The 25,793-nt window shown below is 36.0% G+C and overlaps 1 protein-coding gene across 2 annotated transcripts in view; it reads left to right on the top strand.

Moving 5' to 3' along the window:
* OTOGL (otogelin like) overlaps positions 1 to 25,793 on the top strand; it is a 148,495-nt gene that overhangs the window by 77,667 nt on the left and 45,035 nt on the right. For both annotated transcript variants that reach the window (XM_059936589.1, XM_059936590.1), the window contains 9 exons: positions 1,642 to 1,761; positions 4,401 to 4,517; positions 5,390 to 5,546; positions 6,219 to 6,245; positions 11,693 to 11,860; positions 13,612 to 13,890; positions 15,871 to 15,988; positions 20,016 to 20,095; positions 20,404 to 20,472. In XM_059936589.1, the coding sequence (XP_059792572.1) occupies positions 1,642 to 1,761; positions 4,401 to 4,517; positions 5,390 to 5,546; positions 6,219 to 6,245; positions 11,693 to 11,860; positions 13,612 to 13,890; positions 15,871 to 15,988; positions 20,016 to 20,095; positions 20,404 to 20,472 (1,135 nt within the window). The remainder of the gene's footprint in view (positions 1 to 1,641; positions 1,762 to 4,400; positions 4,518 to 5,389; positions 5,547 to 6,218; positions 6,246 to 11,692; positions 11,861 to 13,611; positions 13,891 to 15,870; positions 15,989 to 20,015; positions 20,096 to 20,403; positions 20,473 to 25,793) is intronic.

Below are 25,793 nucleotides of genomic sequence, written 5' to 3' on the forward strand. Positions count from 1 at the left end.
TGATTGTATATTGAAGTCATTTTCTTTCAGCCCTAAGTAAAATAAAGCCCCCAAATCTATTCCTAGGTGTTTGCTGGCATCTTGCATTTCTTTGATGAAGATGAAATAATTTAGTCATTGCCATACTTCTTCAGCTATGTTTTCTGCCACTGTCTACCATGTATCCTCCCCTCCTTACTTTTTTTTTTTAAATTTTTTAAATTTCAGATAACGAATACTTTTTAATTTATTTTATTTTTATATTTATTTTTGGCTGTGTTGGGTCTTCGTTTCTGTGCAAGGGCTTTCTCTAGTTGTGGCAAGCGGGGGCCACTCTTCATCGCGGTGCGTGGGCCTCTCATTATCGCGGCCTCTCTTGTTGCGGAGCACAGGCTCCAGACGCGCAGGCTCAGTAATTGTGGCTCACGGGCCTAGTTGCTCCGCGACATGTGGGATCTTCCAAGACCAGGGCTCGAACCCGCGTCCTCTGCATTAGCAGGCAAATTCTCAACCACTGCGCCACCAGGGAAGCACCCCCTCCTTACTTTTTGAAAACAAATTAAACATTTATTCTTGTACATCTTCCCTTACTGTTACTGCTGCCTTAAATTTTGGGGTGAGCAGTAGAGGAAGAGGCCACTGTCTTTGAATAGGTATTGCGGCTTCTGAGAGCAGAGGCACCATGGTAAGCAGTGGCCGTGGCAGTTGCAATCCCAAGATTATTGTCAGCTTTGCTGGAGGCATGGGCAGCCAACTTACCATTAACAAAGGGCTGCGTTCCATTCTTCAGTACATGAGGAGAGAGGTCAGTTTGTTTAATTTCAAAGCTTGAGGAGGATTTTCATTGCTTTTGGAATCTCATTCTTCCCTGTACTCTTAATCCATCTCCCTCCCCAAGAGAAAAGTTTTTCACGTTATTTGAGAAAATGCAGTGGATATTGTTGATGTGGATAATCCATATGGCACTTTCAGTAACCACTGCATAACCCATAACAAACTTTATAAAAATGAGGTAAGATGTGGATTTCATTTATTGTGTCTCATGGTGGCATGATATATGAATATAGAGTTAACTTTTTCTTTAGAAGTTATGCTTTGAATGTTTTGGCTTTTCAAAGTACGACCTAAAGAAAGATAAATTATTTCTATGGTTTCAACATTTATATAAGTCTTAGAAAACCTTAAACGTAACAGGAAGTGGGTCTTTCATCATTAAAATGTAAATATGTAAATATACACAGAATATGTATATATATACACATATTTGTATATACACACTCAGACATATACTGTAATGTTTGTATTATACTTGTACAGACACTGTAGTGTTTGTATTATACTTTTCCAAGTTACTTATATTATTAGTTACATCAATGCTAAGACAATGGTAAGTGTGAAAAGATAAAATTCGGGGGATGGAAAAATATTTTTGAGAATCTAAAATAATTAATTATAATTAAATTATAATTAAATAGACATGAAATTTCTGTTAATTATAATTAAATAGACATGAAATTCCACCTTCTTGAAACATTTTTTAAATGGTTATTGTGGAAATTCTTAAAATGTCTATTTTAAATCTCTTGAAAATTTCAGTGAATATTAGTCCTTAAATGTTAAAATGAATATAGAATATTTCATGATAATTTTCTTTTACTTTAGAACAAATTATCAGGATTATGTGGAAACTTTGACAAATGTACTTCAAATGATATGACCACATCCAATAACTTAGAAGTGAGAAATGCCCAGGTATTTGGAGATAGTTGGGCATTAGGACAGGTAAGTGGAATATATGTATTTTAGAAGTAAACAAATATTTTTTGTTGTATTTATCCACTAAAACATTTTATCCTTACAGAAAAATTTATTTAGGTAACACTATTTTATGTAATATTTGTGCAGTAATTCATAGTTGACAAACTCAAACTACTTTCACATTTAATTTCTCATGTAATCCTGTGACAGTCTTGTAATGTAAAGGGTGTTGACTCCATATTATAGATGAAGAAATTGAGACTCAGGAAGGTTAAATGACTTGTCTAATATTATATATCCAGAAAGCAGCAGGAGTGACTTTCAAATTCACATCTTCTAATCACATGCTTTTCCTTTCACTGCAAAATTCTCTTTCAGTGTATTTGTATTTCTAATGATGTATCTTTTGTCAACTCAAGGTAATGAATAAATGAAGGCAGAATTTCTTAACATTTGTTCTCCAGACATGGCTGGATGTGGGATGGGGAGGGATAGGGAATGGATTTGTGGCCAATTTACCTTTGGGAGCAGTTAGAATAAATTAAGTCAGGCATATTTCTTTTTTGAAGGATTTCTTGAGGCATTATATTCCTCTAAGGGAGGGATGTGTTTGAAGGGATTCCCGAACTTACTGACACAGAACTTACGTTTTTGTGTATTAGTTATCAAGGAAATAGTTTTCTATGGGACACAATCTGAGAAGTGCTGAACTAACTCAGAAAACAGTCAAACTGGAAATTTGTTCTACTCTTTTCTTCTACTTTTTTTTTAACCTATTTTTTTTCTAACTGAAAGTAGTGTCTGCAACTACAATTTCCTGGTTGGTTACTATTTGGTTAGTTGCCTTACTATTTTGCCTAATTTACTAACATATCTAAATCTTTTTATAAAAATAAAAGGGGATTGCGGTTAAACATTCATCCAATTTAGTAAAATTTAAGCAGTATATTTCATTGTGGTCTACATTGGAAAGTATAAATATTTTATTTCTTAAAAAAATAAAAAGAATTAAGGAATACCTAATTTATAATAATACTTAAATATTTGGACTCATCAAAGAATTTTAGACTCATTAATACCTAATGGACAAAGCTGAAAATAAAAAAAAAAAATTCATCCAGTAAGTTCTATTTAGCACTTAATGTTTTCCAGGATATATGAACACATAATATTATTAAAACATAACCACTGCCCTTAGGAATTTAGAGTCTAGTTTAGCAGACGAGGTAGAAAAACTTAACAATGGAAATATGAGACAGGTGCTTGGATAGAGGTGTATACAACATGGAGTTCGTGATGGTCAAAGGAAGGTTCCCCAAGAAGGTGCCATTGAGCTGACTCCTACAAGACTCATAAGAGCTATACAAGTGAAGATGATGGGAAAGAGTGCAGCAGCAAAGGAGGGAGCATCCCTTTAGAACGTGTCAGGAAGACTGGAGTGAGTATGGTGCCTAACAGGAATTTTAAGAAGTTCAATATGGCTGTGGTGGAAGGTTTGAAGTAAGGAATGGCTGAAATGCAAAATATAAAGCTGCAAGATATGTGTGCTAGGATCTGGACTCGAAGGCCCTAAATTAGTTAGGCTCTTATAATCCAGCTAAGAAATGTTAAATCAGTGAAGATTTAGAAAACCATCTAAATCTGAGAGACATCTGAAACATCAGCCTCTGTTGAAAGGACTGCATAGGAAAGATGAATTTGGAGAATTCAAGAATGTCTCCAATCTTCCTGGCTTATTGCGTAGACACTGGTGCTCTTCCAGGAGACAGGGCACAGAGGAAAGTGGGTGGTAGGGGACGGTGGGGACAGGACAATGGTGTAAGATAAGTACATTTTAGAATGTGTTGAGAGAGAAGAGACAGATATTTATGTGGAAATGTCCCAATTTTTGAGATATCAGAAAAGAGATATGGGCTGGAAATATGGATTTGGTAGTTACTATTATATTCAGGTTGCTGAAGGCATGAGAAGTGTATAGAATGAAAAAAATAGAGATTTGAAGGTCAAGTCTTGCAGAGAAAGGAGGTGGAAGGAGGATGAGGAGTAGCAGCAAATGAACTAGGGGGAAACCCAGCAGAAAATGGTGCCACCGGAAACACATGCGAGACACGTGAGAAGGGTAAAGTATGAAACAGAATCAAAGACAGCGAAAGGGCAAGTGAGATAAAGACTGAAAAGTTGCCTTTTTTTTTAGTATTGAGGAGATCAATGATGGCCTTCTCCAGGCCAGTTTCAGGGAGGTGGATTCGAAGAAGCAGAGACCGAATTGTTTAGTATATGGGAGGTGAGCCTGTAGACACTTGAGTGTATGCAACTCCTCAGAGGATGGCTTGTGACAGAAATGAAGGACGTGAAAGTTAAAGGAAAGAGAATAATTTGCTTAGGCAATTTTTTTAGTCATGTAATGCTGCACTTGACAGTTTAAAAATGATTTACCTTCACTCTCTAATATTTTCATGATTTTAATAGTAAATTTAGTTGCTTTCAAAAATACTATATACTATTAACACTGAGTTGGCTGAGCACAGGTGCTTTAGGTAAAGTCTGTCTAAAAGAATGAGAATATATTAGATATGATTGTGGTGGATAAAGTCAGATTAGGTTACTCTGGTTTCAGCTTCAGAAATCACCCCTTAAAAACTTTCTTTTCTCTTTTTACACAGTGTGAAACCCCAAGTGAATCATTTAAACCCTGTGAGGCACATCAAAACAAATTTCCTTACGCCAAGAAAGAATGCTCCATTTTGTACAGTGATGTCTTTGCTCCTTGTCGCAATGTGGTAAATGAACGCTTTACTAAACTTCCCAATTTAAACAAGTGCTGCTGTATCTATAATGTTGAGATGAACAGGACAAATAATTTAGCTACCCATTGGCTTTTCAGGTATACTACCTAACCCTTGTTAGGAAGACAAATCTGGTAGTTTGTTTTTCTGTGGCACTGACACATTTAGTTGATTTACATTCTTCCTCACTCCATCCTATTTAACAGCATATATAATGCTTGTTAATGATCTGTTTCAGTTTATGAAACATTTTTACGTCCATCATCAAAGCCATAAATGACTGATCAAAGCCATAAATGCTTATCTTTCTTCAGAGGACACTACCAAATGGGCATTCTTCTCCTTAACCCAAAGTATAGTTTACAAGTATTATTAGTGACACATTTAAAATGGTTTTACAAGCACATCCTAAGATTGAATGTAATTTATTTAGAAATTTAACTTTTTAAATGTCTTTCCAACATAATAATTTTAGGTTCCAATAGAAGTTTTAAAAATAGTTTAAGATATTATTAAAAACTAAACAAAAGTACATTTGGAAGTAGAACATTCTTTTAATGCCATGCGAATATGCCAATAAAGAAACAATGAGCTTCTACAGATATTAATCTGTTGTATTGCAGATGTTGAAGTTATATTTGTTAGTCCCGTTACCTGTGTTGCTAGTTCTTTGATCTTACATTTGCCTAATAAATTCCTTTGGATGAATAGAAGTTTGAGATATTGAGAACTCTCTAGGTGGCAGTGTTAAGCTGATAATAGCAAATTTTGAAAATCTACCAGTTAGTTTTCTTTTAGAAGGTTGAATTTTAATCAGCTGTAGTTAGTACTTTTTGAAATTAATTTATCTTTCACTTCATTTTCAGATTGATGTTACTTCTTTTGCCAAAAATTGTCATGAAGACACGTGTAACTGTAACCTTGGTGGGGATTGTGAATGTTTATGCACAAGTGTAGCAGCGTATGCGTACAAGTGTTGTCAGGAAGGGGTTTCTGTTCACTGGAGATCATCTACTATTTGTTGTGAGTACCCTCTCAGGGCATCATCATTAGGTGGGAACATTATGAAGAGATTCATATTGTCTCATCTTAGAAGCGATACCATGGACTCATGGAAATAGAATTTCTTTAAGATGGGTAAATTTTATATTCTTTTGACAATGCAGATAAATTGTAGTATAGCTAAAGGATTTATAAAAGAAACTTTGAAGTAAGTTTTTCTGTTCTGTGTTAGACTGTTGTGACTGTAACATTTGAACTACAAATTATTTACATACCATCTTCGGAGATACTGTTTATGCCTATTTCTCTTATGGCTATGAAATTCCACTGTTCTAATGATAAGAAACATAGTTTTAAAAACATCATTTTGAATTTGTGTTCAGATTTGACTCTAAACTTTTCATTTACTTGTGTAGATAGTAAGTCATCTGATGAACAGCTTATGATTTTAACACTTTCAGTGGACATTTATAAATTGGCAGATATACTTGCCTACCTATAAAATAATCTTAGGAAATTTAATGAATTATTACAGAGCACTCTTAAAGAATCCTCTTTGCTCAGAGAAAACTCCCAAATAATGATGTCATTCTGAGTTCTTTCACTTTGTCATTGATAAACCATATCTTGCATATATTCAGATAATTGGTGAGATCCTTATTTAGTTTAACATTTCTTCTTTTTTCCTTTTAGCACTCGATTGTGAATATTACAATGAAGGTATGTGACATTTAAAGAATATCACTATAGTATTTTATTAAATATATCTTCAGATTCAAAGTTCTTGAACAAGTTTGCTGGGAACAAGGTATGAAGAGTTCATAATTTGGCATACAGTTAACCCTTGAACAAGGAGGGGGCTAGGGGTGCCAACTCTCTGCGCAATTGAGAATCCATGTATGGCTATGTAGAGAGGAAAAGATGATTTTCAGGAGAAGAGGATACAGTCTGAAGGTAGGAAGTTGGGAACGTATACATTTAGGGAATGGCAAGTGGGCCAGGAAGGAGTAGAGACGTACGAAGGAAACTGAGGTAGAGCTGAGTCCCCTGGGCTGAGTTACAGGACAGTTTCCAGGACTTTCTGAATGGAGATTTAGTGGTCTTCTAATAACGCATTACCTTTGCTGGGAACCAAAAGCTATAGTGTGGTTGTCATTAACTGCAGCTGAAGTCAGATCTGGATTAGAGTCCAGTCTCTGTCACGTATAAACATTGTGAACCTGGTTAAGTCATTTAAGTTTATTTTTTTTGTTTATTTATTTCTATGTTTGTTGTGAGCTTAAATGAGACACTGTATGTCACCTATACTGCTGGAACAAAATAAACCCTTATTAAATGGTGCTGTTATGATAACTAAAAAAAAAAAAAAAAAGAAAATCCATGTATGGTTTATAGTCACCCTGCATATCTGCAATTCTGCATCCTCAGATTCAACCAGCCATGGATTGTGTAGTACTGTAGTATTTACTCTTGAAACAAATCTGCATATAAGTGAACTTGAACAGTTCAAACCCATGTTGTTCAAGTGCCAACTGTATGACTCAATGAAAGCCATTGCCTTCTAAAATGTATCTAAATTTCTAAGTATTTGTGTTAGAATTTATTCCCTGTAAAATAAAAGTGTTGTAACTAAGTTCTCAGCACCTAGGAGGCTCTCAGTAGTTTTTGAATAATATGAATGAATGAATGAGTAAAGCTAGCTAATTTTTTAGGTAAAAAGGATGAAAGATATATACCAAATGCATACCTTTTATCATTATGAATAAATATGGACATTATTCAAACTTTTATTATGTTGTGGAAATCAAAGAAACAAACTATAATATAGGAATTTATTTAGCCATCATTTTAGGCAAAATAATTATTTATATCTTATCAGAATGAGAACTTATTGATTTAGTAATAATGAAAATCTCCTAGTCTCCTAAGCATTCAGATTTGCAATGGGAAGTCTAAGAGGAGGTGCTGCCTAAAACTAAGGCATAGATTTAAGAGACAGAGAATTATATCCTCATTGAAAATGCCAGACATTAGCAGAATTGAAGCCTGCTTTTTGTCAAACCTATTTAATGAGGAAGGCATAGCCACTTAAACCTAATTCAGACAAATAAGATGATCCAGGGAGGTGTCCATTTTGACTGTAACTGGACAAAAACCTGTGATGAGTAGGTTAGAGTAATAGTTATAGGAAAGCTGATCCATTAAAGAAAAAACCAACCAACCAATGCAAAGTATTTTCCATGACTTATTGAGCCACGAAGAAATCTGTCAGCTGTAAAAGTACAAAGAAAGCCAGAAAATTTTAGTAAAATAGAGATGATGAATTAAAAAGAAAATGGACATTTTAGTCTTTGGTTGTTTCTGTTATATCTTTGGAAGTTTGACGAGGAAAAAAAATCCCACATTAAAAAATTCTGTGTTTGTTAAAGAAAATCTAAACCAAACGTATTTCCCACACCACACCCACTCCACATCAATCCTTTGGATTCCATGCTTAAGGTGAGACTGATTGCCTAATATTAAGTACCTAATAATAAAAATGGCTTTTGTTGTGTTAACTATACCTATATCATATAATTTAAGCTTCAAAATATGCCTGAAAGGCATAACATTATTATTATCATTATTAACACAAAGGAGGAAATTGAGGCATAGGTGAATTAAATAACTTGGTCAAAGTCGTTTAGCCAAAATGTGGTAAATGGATTTATAAACAATCTAAGTTCAGAACCCACGAGCTTGATCTCCATGCTACACTGCCTAGTAGCACATCTTAGTCTAGGAATGATCACCGCACATCGTTATCATATGCTCTACACAACGTACACAGACAGCAAGTTGAGAAAACGCTCCAATAACTTCCTCGCTTAAGAATTCCTGCTTCACAGAGTTCTGCTGTGAAAATCTCCATCTGTGCCTTTGTACTTTCTGGCATTCCTTCTGCAGGCCCTTGGAAACAGAAGCAGAATTTTCTATGAATGTTGAATTTCTACCTCTTGCTGCTTGGTACATTTTGCTTTTTGTCAATAAGTCTGCTGCACTTCTACTGATGGTTTGTTTCCCTAATGTGTTACAAGATTCTTCAAACCAGTTCTTCTAGTTTCATTTGTAATACTGTATTGGTAGTATTCAGAGGGTGAACACGGGGCATTCGGCCTTCATGAGACCCACGAGAGACAGAGATTCTGTTTCCTGTGATCAAAGTAATAGGGAACAGAGTCAACCTGCCAAGGAGAGGAAGAGTTGTGAAAGTAACGTGATCAAGGTAGATAACTTAAGGGGAATAAAGAATTGTGGGAGTTGTTGATAGTAATAAAAAGAAAAAAGTTTTAAATGAGTATTCTTAATTTGTTTCATCTCAAATAATTTCACAACTATTGTAAACTTACCTAGTCTTCTTTGGACATTCATAGCTGGCATTTTTCTCTGGACTCTATGTTATTAAAATACTTAAATTATTCAAAGCAAATGCAGAGATAAATGATTGTGATTCTGTAGGAGGAAAAAATTTTTTAAAGTAGGAAAATTCAGAGGTTACTACTGAGATAAGTTCAATAATCCTTCACAAAATGACTGTCTCTAGTATCTTCATTTTTATGGCATTTGATAAAAGTATAAAGGTTCTATTGCTGTAGGGAGTAAGACTTCAAGATCCTGCTAAAAATTGTTGTGCAAGTTTTAAGTTCAGAGTGATTTTATTAGATCAGATATTCTTAATACTGTGCTTAAATAATCACTACAGGAAATGATTGCTTTTAGTAGACAGTGAAATTATAATTCTCCCTGCAGAAAATTGATGATAAAGTCAGTGACTTTTGTCCCTCAGTTGCTAGTGAAAATGCAGGAAAACAATTCAGACACAAGATATCCATCAACTGGGAATCAATTCAGGAGCTTTTGATTTTTATACAAATGGATTTCTCAGATGACAGTTGTCTCTTCAGGTTGCTGTAGGAAGGTACTTGTGCAGTAGGGGAGAGAATATTTTGTTTAGTGGTCTATCTCCTTTCTCCTGTTCTTCTCTTGGACATCTGTGAGGGTGCTTGAAGCCCACAAGCTGTAGTTGTATATGTTGTCTTCATTTTGAATTGAATCTCATAATTTACATGTTTATATACCTATTTGTACATTATTTACATATTCACACAAATCTAAATTGGTGTATATTTTCATCTTGGAAGTTTATGTTGCTCTTGTCTTCCCTAGAAAATGAGCTAGTAGGTGGTGGAGACTAATGATATAGTTTTCTTGGACGTTGTAGACTTTGGCTCATAGAGAAACTGTGCAGGGTATATATTTGTAACAGCGGTGGGGAGACCATTGCTGCCAGGCTTATAGCGAAATTCCTCACTGCATCTGCTCAGTTCCATCTTGGTGTGGGGGGCAGAGGTTTTCAAAGCTCCATGTGCGCTCAAGGTGTCTGAGTCCCTCCTAAAGCTCCTTCCCCATGGCTTAGAAGTGTCCCTAGCTGCTCAGTGGTGAAGTGTCTCAGCTGATGAGTCAGTGGATGGGACAGCACTTGAAGATAATTCGTCCTATAATCCCTACCTTCTCCTGTTCCTCATGATGGAAATTTTGGTTCTTGCTCTCCTTCCTGTTTGGGAGACTTTGTAACGCTCTAATCCAATTATCTTCTCCCCTTCTCTTAGGCTTGGTCTTCATCCTGAAAGGGAAAAAACCCAGGTTGTGGATTTCTTTGAATTTTTTTCCATCCATCTTAAGCGTAGGCTGGGAAAGGAAAACTGTCCTTGAGATAAAAATTGGAGAAAAGAGGAAAAGTGAAATTCACTGAGAGTAACCAGATTGTTCTTTTCTGAAACCACCTATTGCACCTATATTAGCATTTTACATAACCTACAATGTAAATATCTACATATACCTGTAAAAGTACACAGCTAATAATTATGTAATTTAGATAATTCAGAAGAAACCTCAAAGTTTTATAGTACCTCACTTATTTTAAAACATTAAATGTGGTAGAGGTTGTGTTGAAGGTAAACTGACATTATTACCATAAAACTTAACGCATCAATTTTATTTTTAATATCAGTGAATTTTAAAATTAATTTATATAGTTTTCTTTATAAGGTGAAGTTTGTAGGAATACTACTTTGACTGAGTTTCAGGTTTGGTTCTACACTAAGTAGTTTTTTTACTATAGTATATATTTTTCACTTTATATGAAACCATTGAAGTGTATGGAAATGATAGCATAAGTAAAATGACCCATGACTTCTCTGTTCAGCATCATCTTATTTTCTTCTTTATAGACATACCTCACTGATGAAATTCAGTAATCCCCAAAATAGTAAAATATTGTATATCATGTCTGTGAATTCTGTGTTAATGTAATGCAACCTATTAAGGAGAGATGATTTTTAGAAGACTATCAAAATACCTTACCATTGATAGAACTAAGCTTAAGTTTGTTGAGAGTAGATTAGAGTCTTGGAATATTAGAGTGAAAGGTTACCTAGACAAACATCTTCAAATAGGTGAGAAAATTTGAGGTCTAGAAAGCTTAAGTCAACCTTTTTTTTTTTTTTTTTTTTTAATAGGGAGCATTTTCTTTTTTCTTTTTTTTTTTAAATTTTATTTTATTTATTTTATTTATGGCTGTGTTGGGTCTTCGTTTCTGTGCAAGGGCTTTCTCTAGTTGTGGCAAGCGGGGGCCACTCTTCATCGCGGTGCACGGTCCTCTCACTATCGCGGCCTCTCTTGTTGCGGAGCACAGGCTCCAGACGTGCAGGCTCAGTAATTGTGGCTCATGGGCCCAGTTGCTCTGCGGCACGTGGGATCTTCCCAGACCAGGGCTCGAACCCGTGTCCCCTGCATTGGCAGGCAGATTCTCAACCACTGTGCCACCAGGGAAGCCCTTAAGTCAACCTTTTATCCATCACCGCTAGGTATACATGTACATATACATATACACATACACAATCATGTATATATATATTCTAAACTGCATATTCTACATATGTATATATTCCAAATCAATATAACATATTCTTTTTGAAAAGAGTTGTTATTATGTTACTGATGAATGTTTAATTTGCTCAGTAATTTTCAGAGTATTTTTTGGTATTAGAATTTATTCCATTGAAATGACAGCTTGAAATGTAAAAATACTATGCCAACTTATAATTCTCTCATTTGCATTTAACTAGGGCTTGGAGAAGGACCATATATGCTGGCAAGTTATGGGCAGACTGGCCTTATTCTGGGGGCCAATATGACCAGTAGAAGCATTTTCTCTCTGCCAAGAAGTAGTATTCATGGCGATTTATTTTTTAATTTTATGATCACTCCAGGTCTTTTCAAAGAGAAGGCATCATGTAAGTATAATTTCCAACTGAAAATAAGAATTTAGTTTTCCACTGACCTTTTTTCATTTATTCATGCAGTAAATATTAATTGGGGAATCTAATATGTTTATGACATTTTTCTAGGTGCTCTAAAGGATTTGAAATAAAATAAGACACTGGTATACGAACTAGCTCTCTCTTTTGTATATAAAATCATTTCTTTGTTTATCTATTGGCATATATAGATGCAATTAGAATGCAATTGTTTGGTTGAGTTTTTGGTTCCAAATAAAGCACAGCTTCAGTTTTCATAGCATTAATCACATAACTTAATTTGAAATTTTTGAAAAATAGTCTGCTGATAATTAACATGTGAAAGATTTTAATGCCAGATTAAAGTAAAAGAAAAAAAGTTGTGATTTAATATCAAGGAAGTTAAATTAAGACCATAAATCAAAGTCTAGATAGTCACTGAGATGATCTGTTTTTCTTACGTGGCCTTGTGTGTCATGGTACCTGGCACCACATTTACTGGTTTGCCCCTGTAGATCTATACTGGTCGTATCCACTTGGCACCTGTTCTGCCTGGTGGTTGGTGTTCCCTTCTGATCCATGATGTTCAGGCTACATTGTTACTATTCTTACCCTGCTTAGACCCATGCATGGTGTGTTCTATAAACTTAGGAAATATTTATTGAATGAATGAATCCGACTTAAGTTTCACTTATTCAGAGAAATCTCCTGATTTTCCAGTTAAAATAAATTGCTCCATTCTTGTAAAAAGAGCTCCTTTAATTCTTTTTAATCTGTGAAAACACCTATCACAGTCTAAAGTTCTAATTTATATATTAGTTATATATTTTTTCTCTTATAAAAATATCTTTTATTTTTCTTTGCATTTTCCAGTGCTCAGCAGAGGGGTTTGTAAGTTTTAGGACACAATAAATGCCTTTGGAATCGTTTATTGGATTTGAGAGAGCTCTTCATTGTATGATTTACAAAAATTAATTTTTTTAATAGAAAAATCCTAGTACATTTAAATTAAGGAATTGAGACCTAAAGAAATTAAGGTTTAAGAAATTAAATCTAAAATCTCAATGAAGAAACTTATGCCATGGGTTTTATAAATATAAGGGAAACTTTTAAAGCGCATAACAAAAAAGCATGACACTTCTCAAATGCTTTGTAGTTGTTCATTAGCTTTCTCATCATCTCTTGGGAAATAGACAATAATGTTGAGCAAATAGTCTTTTCTTAATGCAGTAAAATCACTTGCAAGAACATTTGCTCATTAAGAATCCAGTGATATTGAAATGCAGCACCATGTTTAAATTGCTCTGCTTCTCTGTCCTCTTTTTCTTTTCTATCATCCAATTTAGCCATTTGTAGATTTTGTACATTTGAAAATGTTAAAGCTTGCAAGTACAAATGTGTGTCCAATTAACTGTTCAACTATTTGTATGGGATTGTACATTCTGGGGTCCTAAGTTGATACTTCTTTTTTTCCCCCAAAGACATGATCAATTATTTTAAAAAATGGAACTTATCAAAGACTGAATACTTTTGGAGCTGTCACTTTATGCATTGCATTAAAATACTATTTTTTCCTTTAGAGATCTTATAATTCATTTCTGAAATCTTTGAGATTGGCATGAACTATGTATGACAATTGTGCAGTTCTGTTTTTGTCAGCTTTATAAATGAATTTTATAATGCCAGTGCTGATGATCTGCCTTCTCCAGAGAACCCAGGGAGTTGTCAAACACTGCTCTGTTTTACAGCATTGGCACTTGTTTCCTTGGAATCTGCCGAAAGGCCAAACTACTTTCTCTATGTCCATGATGATGACACTCTTAGTCTGAAACTGTGGGAGGTGAATTCCGCCTTTCATCGGAGAGCCACATTTTTTCACCATCAGGGCCTCTGGATTCCTGGTTACAGTGCTTTTGAGTTATACAGCAAGAAAGGCTTCTTCATCATATTGACAGATTCTAGTGCCAAAGCATCAAAATATGATGATTCTGAAGAATTTAAACATTTAAGTAGCTTCAGCATAGAAGGTATGTTTCCTGAGATCTTCAAATACAGATTAAGTAGATAACTTAAATAATGACAGAATATTTATTAGGTTTTAATTTAAAAATCATTTTTAATGTGTATAATTAGTTGCATGACCTTTTATGACCTTAGTAAGTTTCTTAACCTGTCTCTCAGTTTACACATCTGTAAAATGGGAGAAATAATAATACCTACTTCATAGGGTTATAGTATTACATAAGTTAATGTGGTAAATTGTTTAGAATAGCCTTAAATGATGTTATTTTTATGATTGCCTCAATGATTACTTTCAGTGCTGTCTGGGCTTTGGAAATAGAACTTACCCATGTCTCCTTGTTGTCTAGTTTTGTATCTACCTTTTCCTTCATTAGAAGGCAACTTCTCATATAGTTTGATTCTTAATGATAAAAACAATGTGTTAACTCTGTTCTTTGAATACTACGGAGTCTGGTTCCACTGACCTCTAGAAGATTTTTCTGGTTCAGCAGAATCCTGGTCTTATTTCTAGAGACCCTTGCTGTTCTATAGCTATTGAATTTTCTAAATTTCAGAGAGGAATCCTCACTGCCTTACCCAGTGTTTAAAAGTCATGCTTTATTTTCAAAATCTAAGAGCTTGATATCTGCCTTGGGTCTCCCAAACAAATTTTCATTCTAACAAACTCTTCTAAGTCAGTCTAAGAGAGCTAATCATTTGCCTTTTTTTGTTGTGGATACATTTCTATAAATCTCTTTGGAACATTCAAACTGAGCTTCAAATTTTTGCCTATTGAATGGGGTTTTTGGACTCATGAGAAAAAGAGTCACTGACATGGCTATACAACATTCTATAGAGTGAGCGTGATATTTTTACTTGAATTTACTTCAAAGTTGAACTTTGCAAGCCTTTATTTCCTCTCCAATACACAAATCTGCTCCATTAGAACCAGACCCAGTGGCCTTACCTGAGCTTTGGACAACTGCAGCCAATGGCATCATCAAAATCTCAGAAACTCATCTTTGTGGGCTTCCCAAACCTAGGATACACTAGGGGTTTATTCTAGTCTTGGAACCAACCCTCTCTCATGCCCCATGATCCTAGTAACCCAGGTCTAATGAGTATTTTAATATTTAAATGCATAGATGCCTCCCAGAAAGACTTATTTTCCTTCTCATACCTTGGAATTGAATTCTGTATCTGAAGTCCAAGAAACATAACCTGCTTCCTGAACTTTCTCCCTTATGGAGCTCTCTCCTTCAGAGATAGTTTTGGATTGCTGCAGAAGGACTGGTCTATGATGTGGGAAGGGGAAAATATTAGCAGAGTATGCAGGAGAAAAATCTTCAGTCAAGGAAGGTTTTTATAGCTACAAGCATGTATTATTAAAACCTGTTCATTCATTTTTGTCATTAGATAATACTTACCATGTACAAGGCAATGAGCTAAATTCTGTGAGAAGAACAAAGATGGAGTGTTTTTCTTACGTCTGATGTCAGGCAATAAATATGTCTTTGGTCTTGTCATTTTTCCAGTTGTTTGAATTTGGCAAGTCACTTGGCTCCTCTTAGCCTCAAATTCTTCATTTATAAAATGGAGGTAATACCCATGCAACAGGATTGTTGCAAGGATAAAATAAAATTATGGACAAAAAATTATTTTGCAAAAAGTAAAATTCCAAACAAGTGTATGCTATTATCATGATACATAGATCAATGAACACCCACTAAACATAAAGAAAGGAAGAAGATTTAGAATTTTCCTTGGCCTCCTGAACCTCTTGCTTTTTTAAATGTTTGGAAGGTAAACTAACATTTTGATATTCGACCTGAGCATGAAATGCTTTGAACAGCAAGCAATTACAATGCTTTTAATTCCCTATAGCCCTGTCTTTTCCACAGCATTATAATCAAAGAAAGATCAAACCCTAAAGGTTTACTATCATAAATCATTATTTTTCAAGCTGTCCATTTTTTGTACACAATCTAAATTTCATTTTTCCCCAGAAATCCAGGCAGCAGTGCCTTACAGGAGGATGTGTGAATGGAGATATGAACCTTGTGCCACTCCCTGTTTTAAAACGTGTAGTGACCCTGCAGCTCTAGCATGTAAATTTCTTCCACCGTAAGTCATGTTTAACCATTCATGAACAGATTCTAGCATTAGCAGATTCTGCTCTCAGTGATTTTTTTTTTAGATTAAAAAAATTCTTAACAATAATTTGTTCTAGATACTCATTCACGAATTTATTTTGTTTTATTCAAGCAGTAGTTATTAAGGGTCTGCTATATGCCAGCAATTCTTCTAGCTGTTAGGGATACAGTATTGAACAAAGTATTTACCTTTCTGCAGCTTAAACATTTTGTTGCATTTAGGCAGAGAATAAAAAATAAAAATGTAAATATATAATGCAATATATTGTTAGATGGACTTATGTATTATGGAGAAAAATAAAGGAAGGTAAGGGAAACAGGGAGTATAAGGCAGGTGTGTGTGTGTTTGCTCATTAATGTAGGGTGGTCAGGGAAGAATAGGCTGACAAGGTGACATCTAGTAAGAGATGTGAAGGAAGTGAGGCAACTAGCCATGTGGATATCTGGGGAAAGAGCCTTTCAATCTGAGAAACGTGTAAAGGTCCTGAGATGGGAATGTGTTTGGTGTGCTTGAGGATGAGCAAGGAGGCCAGTTAATTGGAGCAAAGTGAACAAAATTGAGAGGTAGGAAAAGAGAGCAGAGAATCATAGTGGTGGGCGAATCATATAGGGCCTTGTAGCCTGTTGTGAGGACTTTTTTTCTCTGAGTAACGTCCTGGTGTATTTTGGGCAGAGGAGTGACAGGATCTTTTAAGATGTTTACACTGGCTACTGCATTGACTTTTGGTGAGGGGAAGAACAAGGGCAGAAATGGGCAGTAATACACAAGACATGAAGGGGATTTGACTAGGTTGGTAGCCCTGGAGGTTATGTGGGAAGTGAACAGATTCTGGATATATTTTGAACTTAGGGCCATAAGGGATGCTGATAGAGTCAAAGTCAGTTATGAGAGAAAGAGGAGTTAAGGACTCCAGTTCAGGTCTCAGCATTTTGTAGGTTTCAGAATCATATGAAATCGCAATTTTTTGTGGTCAAAACTGGTCAAATATCAACAAACTCGAATGATTCAATTTAACAGAAGGGCTGAGTTGCCATTTACTAAGATAAGGAATATGTTAGGAGGAGCAGTTTGGAGGAAAAGCCAGGAATTTGGTTTTGAAGATTTTAAATTTCAAACTGAAAATTGTTCGTTGGATTTGGTGATCTGGAGAATAGGAAGAGGCAAAATGGAGATAAGCAATGTAACAGCTTTTTTTTTTTTTTTTTTTAAGGAGTTTTGTTGTAAAGGAGAACAGAGAAATGCAACAGTAGTAGGAGGGAATATTTTTAAAAGAATCATTTTCTATTAGTCATTTATGAGCTTCTGCTCTACAACAAACACTGGCACTAGAAAAGGTTCTGGCATATGAGTAAATGAGATGTAGCCCTTATTTCAAGGAGCTCACAGTCTTTAGGAGGAAGACAGGAACAATAGCAGATAATTGACAATACAGGGGAAAGAGGGCTAGAGGAATAACCACCACTACAACTAGCACATTGAAGTATTTACAGCATGACACACACTGTGCTAAGTGCTGTACAACTGGTAATCTCATTATTCCCATTTTCAGAAGAGAAAACAAACCGAGGCACAGAGAAGTTAAGCAACTTGCCTCAGACCACACAGTTTGCAGGCAGTAGAGCCAGAGTTTGAACAACTACATCCTGTTGGGTAACAGGTGCTATGGGAACAGAGAGAAGGAAATGATATTTCTGTTTATTTTCTTAAAAAAAACAACCAGTTCTTTCTGAAAAGAAGTCTTCACCATTCACTTGGACCCCTCACATTCACAAACCTATTTCCTGTCTCTTCTGGGAGCCATCGGGAGGAGGGGAAATAACAGAGGCCCCATAGGAAGGAGAGCACGTGGGGAGGAAGGAAGAAAGAGGGGCAAGGCCAGCCCTGGCACTGGGGAGGAAACGGAGCTATATTCTGAAGTGGCATTTGGCTAGTTTATTTCTTGTGGCATACCCAGTCTCCAGGGTGGTTGAACCCAGATCCTCAGTGCTTCCATTGTTTGGTCTGTAGCTCCCCCGAAGTTTCTTTTTTGGTATAGTTAGAACGCAGAGAAGAGACTCGGCGTGAAACTTCACCCCTGCCAAGCTGTTTCTCATCTCTGTCTTGACCACTATTTCCTTTCTACTTCTTCCGGTTCCCTGGGCTGAGGCACCTCATTATGGCTCCTCCTGGTACTTGAGGTCCTGAGGGGAGACTCAAGTACTGAGCTGGCGTGTCAACATAGCCCTGCACGCCTCCTCCAAGTCCCCAGCAGAACCACCCTGCTTGTTCTAGATGATTTCAGTTTCTGGCACATAGCAAGTGTTGAAAATAAAAATATCTAGTGGAAATGAGAACTTTTATGAGAAAAGATGCCAACTAGCATACCACAGAGCCCATATGTAAGTAGAGCTATCCCTATTACATAATATACCTATTATAAGAACTGTTCTACATCTGAGGCATATTTATCAGTCAGACGTTGACTAGATTACCAGTTGTATGACAAAATAAAGAGGACCCTGCTGTGTGCAACCATGACGACATTTTAAAGGAACAAGTTACTGGGTTTTGGAAGATGATTTTAAAACGATAGCTGTGGTTTTGACTTGCATAAAGCAACTGCAGGATAATTGAGTTGCGTAAAAAATGATGTTTACTTAATGTGAGGATAACCAGCTGGCCCTAGTATTTTCAGTAATCTAGTAACTTTTTCTTTTTCGCTTGACAGAGTTTAGAGTAGGATAGGAATATCATATACTGGTTAAAATTTTATTATTTAAGTTCACTTTATGAAATAAATAATTGGTCTTGTAAGCTGAGCTATTAATGTTTTTAAAAAAAATTTGTGAAGGAAGTATCCAAGAGATGGCCAAAGGGTCTTCTGTTAAAAGAGAAATTAGCTTTTCTTGGTTTTGGATTTCCTTCCATGAACGAGTGCCCTCTGGTGGCAACACGTGCCCCTAGTGTCAAGTTAGTTCATTTCCACACTGAATTGGAAAGGGGCTGTATTTTTGGTCCAAATTTTTTACTTTATAGGTAAGGCAATTGGAAATGTTTTAAAATATTAAAATTAGTATCATAGCCTGCCGGTGTATTTGAGAGGCAGATAAGCAAGCCTTTTTTAAACTATATGTACAGTAATTCTCTCTAGTATGTATGAATCTAATAATTGGTTGTACATGAAGGATATATTTCTTTTGAATCAGAATAAACTGGACTCTGAGCCCCAACTGAATGAGAAGGAAGACTTTATCTCAGTCATTATCTTGGCTTCATTCCCTTAGAGGATAAGCATTCAGGATGGTCCTGCCTGTTTTTGGCCCCCGATTCCCAAGCTCATGCTTCTTGAAATGTGGGCCTCCTGATTTCATGTGGCCACACACAAGACCAGATGTTTTGGGGCTTGAAATTCAGTCTCCTTAGGCTCATATACAACAACCTCCTCCCAGAGCACAGCCACTATTTTGGGCACAGGCCCTGAGGCTCTTGAGAACTGCAGCCTCTGCCACCCCCTTCCCTGTTCTCAGAGAAGAGCATGTCCCACCTCCATCTCTGCCACCCAGAGATTCCTAGTTACTTTTCGATGACTTCAGGGCTTAATAATCAGCAGGGAGAGCCCCTGAACATCCTGTTTTTGTTCTACCAACATCCTTATGGATATTCAAAGAGTGTGTCTCTCTGCTTACATGTGGGGGAGTATAGGAAAGTAACAGTATGATGAACATAGAGTAAAATCACAATTACAGAACATGGCCTTAGTGTGTCCCAAACATAAGTGTATGTTTTGAATATTCTGTGTTCAGATTCTGCCTCAGTCATGAATATTTCTTTATCATCCACTAGCTTGTGATTTCATACAATGAGGTATGATGGAATAATAGCAAGCAGAGCACTGCTTAGTGCTTGACAAGGAGAACAGAAGAATTTTAGGAAAACTGTATCTTAGTTTCCTATATTAAATGTAATATATTTTTATATTAAAAGTTTTTTCTTACTTTAATTTTTTTTTCATTTAAAGGGTTGAAGGATGCTTGCCCTACTGCCCTAAAAGTATGATCCTTGATGAAGTCACTCTCAAGTGTGTTTACCCAGAAGACTGTAAGTGTGAACCTTACTTCACTTATTCTGAAAAGTAAAATACTTGAATATTTTTTATATGATGGCAAGTGACTATGAACAGAAGTTTTAGACAGACAATAAACCTTCATGACATTCTTATTCATTGTCCTTTTCAAAGTTTTTGGATTCTGAATTACTTTCTAAACCATGTAAGTCTTTGCTCTCACATTCCTCCTGCATCCTTTCTCCCAAAATATTTTCCTTAAAGCTAAACATCCTTATATGAACTATGTGGGCTTCACTTTAAGCAAAACAGATTAAAGAAGAGTATCTTTGCTTCTTTGTAGGCATACCTCTGATTCCCACAGAACCAGCATTAATTTCTCCAGGTAAGCCATCTCTACCCATGTTTACAGGTATCGTTACAACTTTAAACACTAAACTTAGCATCATGTAATTTAAATCTTGGCACTCCTAAACAGCTGCTGGTGTTAGTACTATCCCATCCACGAGAGAACCCAGCAGTCACTTTGATCTCACTAAGTAGCTATTCACTGGATCAACAAGCCACATTTTCAGTATGGCTTCCACCTTTGGTCCACCTCTGTCCCATTTCAGTTAGTATAGATAATAAGAACTTCCCTCACGTCTTTGCCTAGAATTTAGCTTTTACTAAATCCTGATTAAATTTTCACAGTGACTAAGTTGATGCTGAAGAGACTTTGAGGCAAATGAAGTCATCCTTTAAGCACTTTTATTGTCATTCCTGTGTTCTCTCCCAGCCTCTGGAGGAGGCATTCTGGGCTCAGACCCTCACTTCGCTCCCTCCCTGTGAAACTTGCCTCAGGAAAGGATTGAATAAATCCACTCACAGTGAGGCTTGACAAACCTAATGTATTATATCTCCTGGGGTTATAATTTAGAAAAATTCAGATATTTATTCTTTAAATATGTCTGACAAGCTTTCATTGAGTGTCAACACTGCCAGGTACTGTCCTGACACTGGGGGTGGGGAGGGGGGAGGAAGGGAGAACGGTAAACAAGTCACAGCCCCAACCCTAAAACAGCGAATAGTCCATAGGCTGTCGTGATATTACAGTAGGAGTAAGTACAAGCGGTAAGCAGGAGGGGTCTTATACTTATTTTGGACGTGTGGTCTCAGTTGGGTAACAGAAGGTCAGAGGTGGATAGCTAGGAGAAGGAGGAAATGTGTGCACATGCAAAGGCCTGCGGCCGAGAGGGAACCTGTCACACAGAGGGGTTCCAAGCAGGTCATCGCACCTTGAGAGTGTGGTGTGGGGGAATTGTGCTAAGAGGTGGTGTGGAAGAGATGTTTAGAGGCCAGATCACAAATGGCCCATGACAGGAAATTGTTGGGTTTGTGTTTTTTTCTGAAGGCCATGGCGAATCACTGGAGGATTTTAATAAGTCCTGTGACATCTTCCAAATAATAGTCTCACTACAATCATCGCTATTACTACTATTCTTTTTCTTTTTTTAAAAAATTATGATATTTATTTATTTATTTATTTTTTCACACACACACACACACACACACACACACACACACACTGTATTTTATTTTTACAAGAGATAAATAAACTGACACCAAGCATTGTAAATGGATGACCACAACAAAAGCAACAATGATGGCAATTACCAAACACGAAACACACTCATACTATGTCATAATATTGGCATTCAGTCCAGTAATCCTCCACTGTAACAGCTCCTTTACTTTGCAGTGAAAATTGATTTGTATAGTTTTTGCCTCTGAGTCCTTGTGGGATTTTTTTTTTTTAATTCAAACAGGAAGTCACAAAGATTATAATCATCCTCATCAGTTCACTCAGTCCCATGTAATTAATTTTTTTATCTTGATCTTTTGTTAGCACTTTTATGAATTCATCAGTTTTCCATTAGAGTTCTGAAAATGCTTATTCATTCAGTTCAGCAGTACAGTCAGTTACCAGAAACCTGTACTTGTCAGAGTCTTTTCCATGAATTCCTTGAAGATGAAACTCTTTTATAGGAACATTTTAGCAAAAGCATCAGAGTACACCCAGAACTGTCTGTAAATGACAAAAGGCTTAAAAATGACCACGGTTAAAGATTTGATGAAAGTTCATAATAATGCAATTGACAAGGAAATTTAGTTATTTCTGAGATATACATTTTAAAGTAATAACTAGAGTTATGACTTATAACATTATACCAGAACATATCAGATTTTTAGAAATTTCATGTAATATCTGAAACATTTATATTAACATATTTCCATACAAATAACCCAAAGAAAGTTTAGTATTAGTTGTTTTTACTGTTTGTTTGTTTTTTTATACTGCAGGTTCTTATTAGGCATCAATTTTATACACATCAGTGTATACATGTCAATCCCAATCGCCCAATTCAGCACACCACCATCCCCACCCCACCGCAGTTTTCCCCCCTTGGTGTCCACATGTTTGTTCTCTACATCTGTGTCTCAACTTCTGCCCTGCAAACCGGTTCATCTGTACCATTATTCTAGGTTCCACATACATGTGTTAATATACGATATTTGTTTTGCTCTTTCTGACTTACTTCACTCTGTATGACAGTCTCTAGATCCATCCACGTCTCAACAAATGACTCAATTTCGTGTCTTTTTATGGCTGAGTAATATTCCATTGTATATATGTACCACATCTTCTTTATCCATTCGTCTGTCGATGGGCATTTAGGTTGCTTCCATGACCTGGCTATTGTAAATAATGCTGCAATGAACATTGGGGTGCATGTGTCTTTTTGAATTATGGTTTTCTCTGGGTATATGGCCAGTAGTGGGATTGCTGGATCATATGGTAATTCTATTTTTAGTTTTTTAAGGAACCTCCATACTGTTCTCCATAGTGGCTGTATCAATTTGCATTCCCACCAACAGTGCAAGAGGGTTCCCTTTTCTCCACATGCTCTCCAGCATTTGTTGTTTGTAGATTTACTGATGATGCCCATTCTAACTGGTGTGAGGTGATACCTCATTGTAGTTTTGATTTGCATTTCTCTAATAATTAGTGATGTTGAGTAGCTTTTCATGTGCTTCTTGGCCATCTGTATGTCTTCTTTGGAGAAATGTCTATTTAGGTCTTCTGCCCATTTTTGGATTGGGTTGTTTGTTGCTTTAATGTTGAGCTGAATGAGCTGTTTATATATTTTGGAGATTAATCCTTTGTCCGTTGATTCGTTTGCAAATATTTTCTCCCATTCTGAGGGTTGTCTTTTCTTCCTGTTTATGGTTTCCTTTGCTGTGCAAAAGCTTTGAAGTTTCATTAGGTCTCATTTGTTTATTTTTGTTTTTATTTCCATTACTCTAGGAGGTGGATCAAAAAAGATCTTGCTGTGATTTATGTCAAAGAGTGTTCTTCCTTTGTTTTCCTCTAAGAGTTTTATAGTGTCCGGTCTTACATTTAGGTCTCGAATCCATTTTGAGTTTATTTTTGTGTATGGTGTTAGGGAGTGTTCTAATTTCATTCTTTTACATGTAGCTGTCCAGTTTTCCCAGCACCACTTATTGAAGAGACTGTCTTTTCTCCATTGTATATCTTTGCCTCCTTTGTCATAGAGTAGTTGACCATAGATGCGTGGGTTTATCTCTGGGCTTTCTATCTTGTTCCATTGATCTATGTTTCTGTTTTTGTGCCAGTACCATATTTTCTTGATTACTGTAGCTTTGTAGTAGAGTCTGAAGTCAGGGAGTCTGATTCCTCCAGCTCTGTTTTTTTCCCTCAAGACTGCTTTGGCTATTCGGGGTCTTTGCATCTCCATACAAATTTTAAGATGATTTGTTCTAGTTCCGTAAAAAATGCCATTGGTAATTTGATAGGGATTGCATTGAATCTGTAGATTGCTTTGGGTAGTATAGTCATTTTCACAATATTGATTCTTCCAATCCAAGAACATGATATATCTCTCCATCTGTTTTTATCATCTTTAATTTCTTTCATCAGTGTCTTTTAGTTTTCTGCATACAGGCCTTTTGTCTCCCTAGGTAGGCTTATTCCTAGGTATTTTATTCTTTTTGTTGCAGTGGTAAATGGGAGTGTTTCCTTAATTTCTCTTTGAGATTTTTCATCATTAGTGTATAGGAATGCAAGAGATTTCTGTGCATTAATTTTGCATCCTGCAACTTTACCAAATTCATTGATAGCTCTAGTAGTTTTCTGGTGGCATTTTTAGGATTCTCTACGTAAAGTATCATGTCATCTGCAAACAGTGACAGTTTTAATTCTTCTTTTCCAATTTGTATTGCTTTTATTTCTTTTTGTCTCTGATTGCCGTGGCTAGGACTTCCAAAACTATGTTGAATAATAGTGGTGAGAGTGGACATCCTTCTCTCATTCCTGATCTTAGAGGAAATGCTTTCAGGTTTTCACCATTGAGAATGATGTTTGCTGTGGGTTTGTCATAAATGGCCTTTATTATGTTGAGGTAGGTTCCCTCTATGCCCACTTTCTGGAGAGTTTTTATCATAAATGGGTGTTGAATTTTGTCAAAAGCTTTTTCTGCATCTACTGAGATGATCATATGGTTTTTATTCTTCAATTTGTTAATATGGTGTATCACATTGATTGATTTGCATATATTGAAGAATCCTTGCATCCCTGGGATAAATCCCACTTGATCGTGGTGTATGATCCTTTTAATGTGTTGTTGGATTCTGTTTGCTATTATTTTGTTGAGGATTTTTGCATCTACATTCATCAGTGATATTGGTGTGTGATTTTCTTTTTTTGTAGTATCTTTGTCTGGTTTTGGTATCAGGGTGATGGTGGCCTCATAGAATGAGTTTGGGAGTATTCCTTCCTCTGCAATTTTTTGGAAGAGTTTGAGAAGGATGGGTGTTAGCTCTTCTCTAAATGTTTGATAGAATTCACCTGTGAAGCCATCTGGTCCTGGGCTTCTGTTTGTTGGAAGATTTTTAATCACAGTTTCAATTTCATTACTTGTGATTGGTCTGTTCATATTTTCTGTTTCTTCCTGGTTCAGTCTTGGAAGGTTATACCTTTCTAAGAATTTGTCCATTTCTTCCAGGTTGTCCATTTTATTGGCATAGAGTTGCTTGTAGTAGTCTCTTAGGATGCTTTGTATTTCTGCAGTGTCTGTTGTAACTTCTCCTTTTTCATTTCTAATTTTATTGATTTGAGTCCTCTCCCTCTTTTTCTTGATGAGTCTGGCCAATGGTTTATCAATTTTGTTTACCTTCTCAAATAACCAGCTTTTAGTTTTATTGATCATTGCTATTGTTTTCTTTGTTTCTATTTCATTTATTTCTGCTCTGATATTTATGATTTCTTTCCTTCTGCTAACTTTGGGTTTTGTTTGTTCTTCTTTCTCTAGTTCCTTTAGGTGTAAGGTTAGATTGTTTACTTGAGATTTTTCTTGTTTCTTGAGGTAGGCTTTTATAGCTATAAACTTCCCTCTTAGAACTGCTTTTGCTGCATCCCATAGGTTTTGGATTGTCGTGTTTTCATTGTCATTTGTCTCTAGGTATTTTTTGATTTCCTCTTTGGTTTCTTCAGTGATCTCTTGGTTATTCAATAACGTATTGTTTAGCCTCCATGTGTTTGTGTTTTTTACATTTTTTTCCCTGTAATTGATTTCTAATCTCATAGCGTTGTGGTCAGAAAAGATGCTTGATATGATTTCAATTTTCTTAAATTTACTGAGGCTTGTTTTGTGACCCAAGATGTGATCTATC

The sequence above is a fragment of the Balaenoptera ricei genome, chromosome 10 (assembly GCF_028023285.1).
Source record: "Balaenoptera ricei isolate mBalRic1 chromosome 10, mBalRic1.hap2, whole genome shotgun sequence".
Classification (NCBI taxonomy): Eukaryota; Metazoa; Chordata; class Mammalia; order Artiodactyla; family Balaenopteridae; genus Balaenoptera; species Balaenoptera ricei.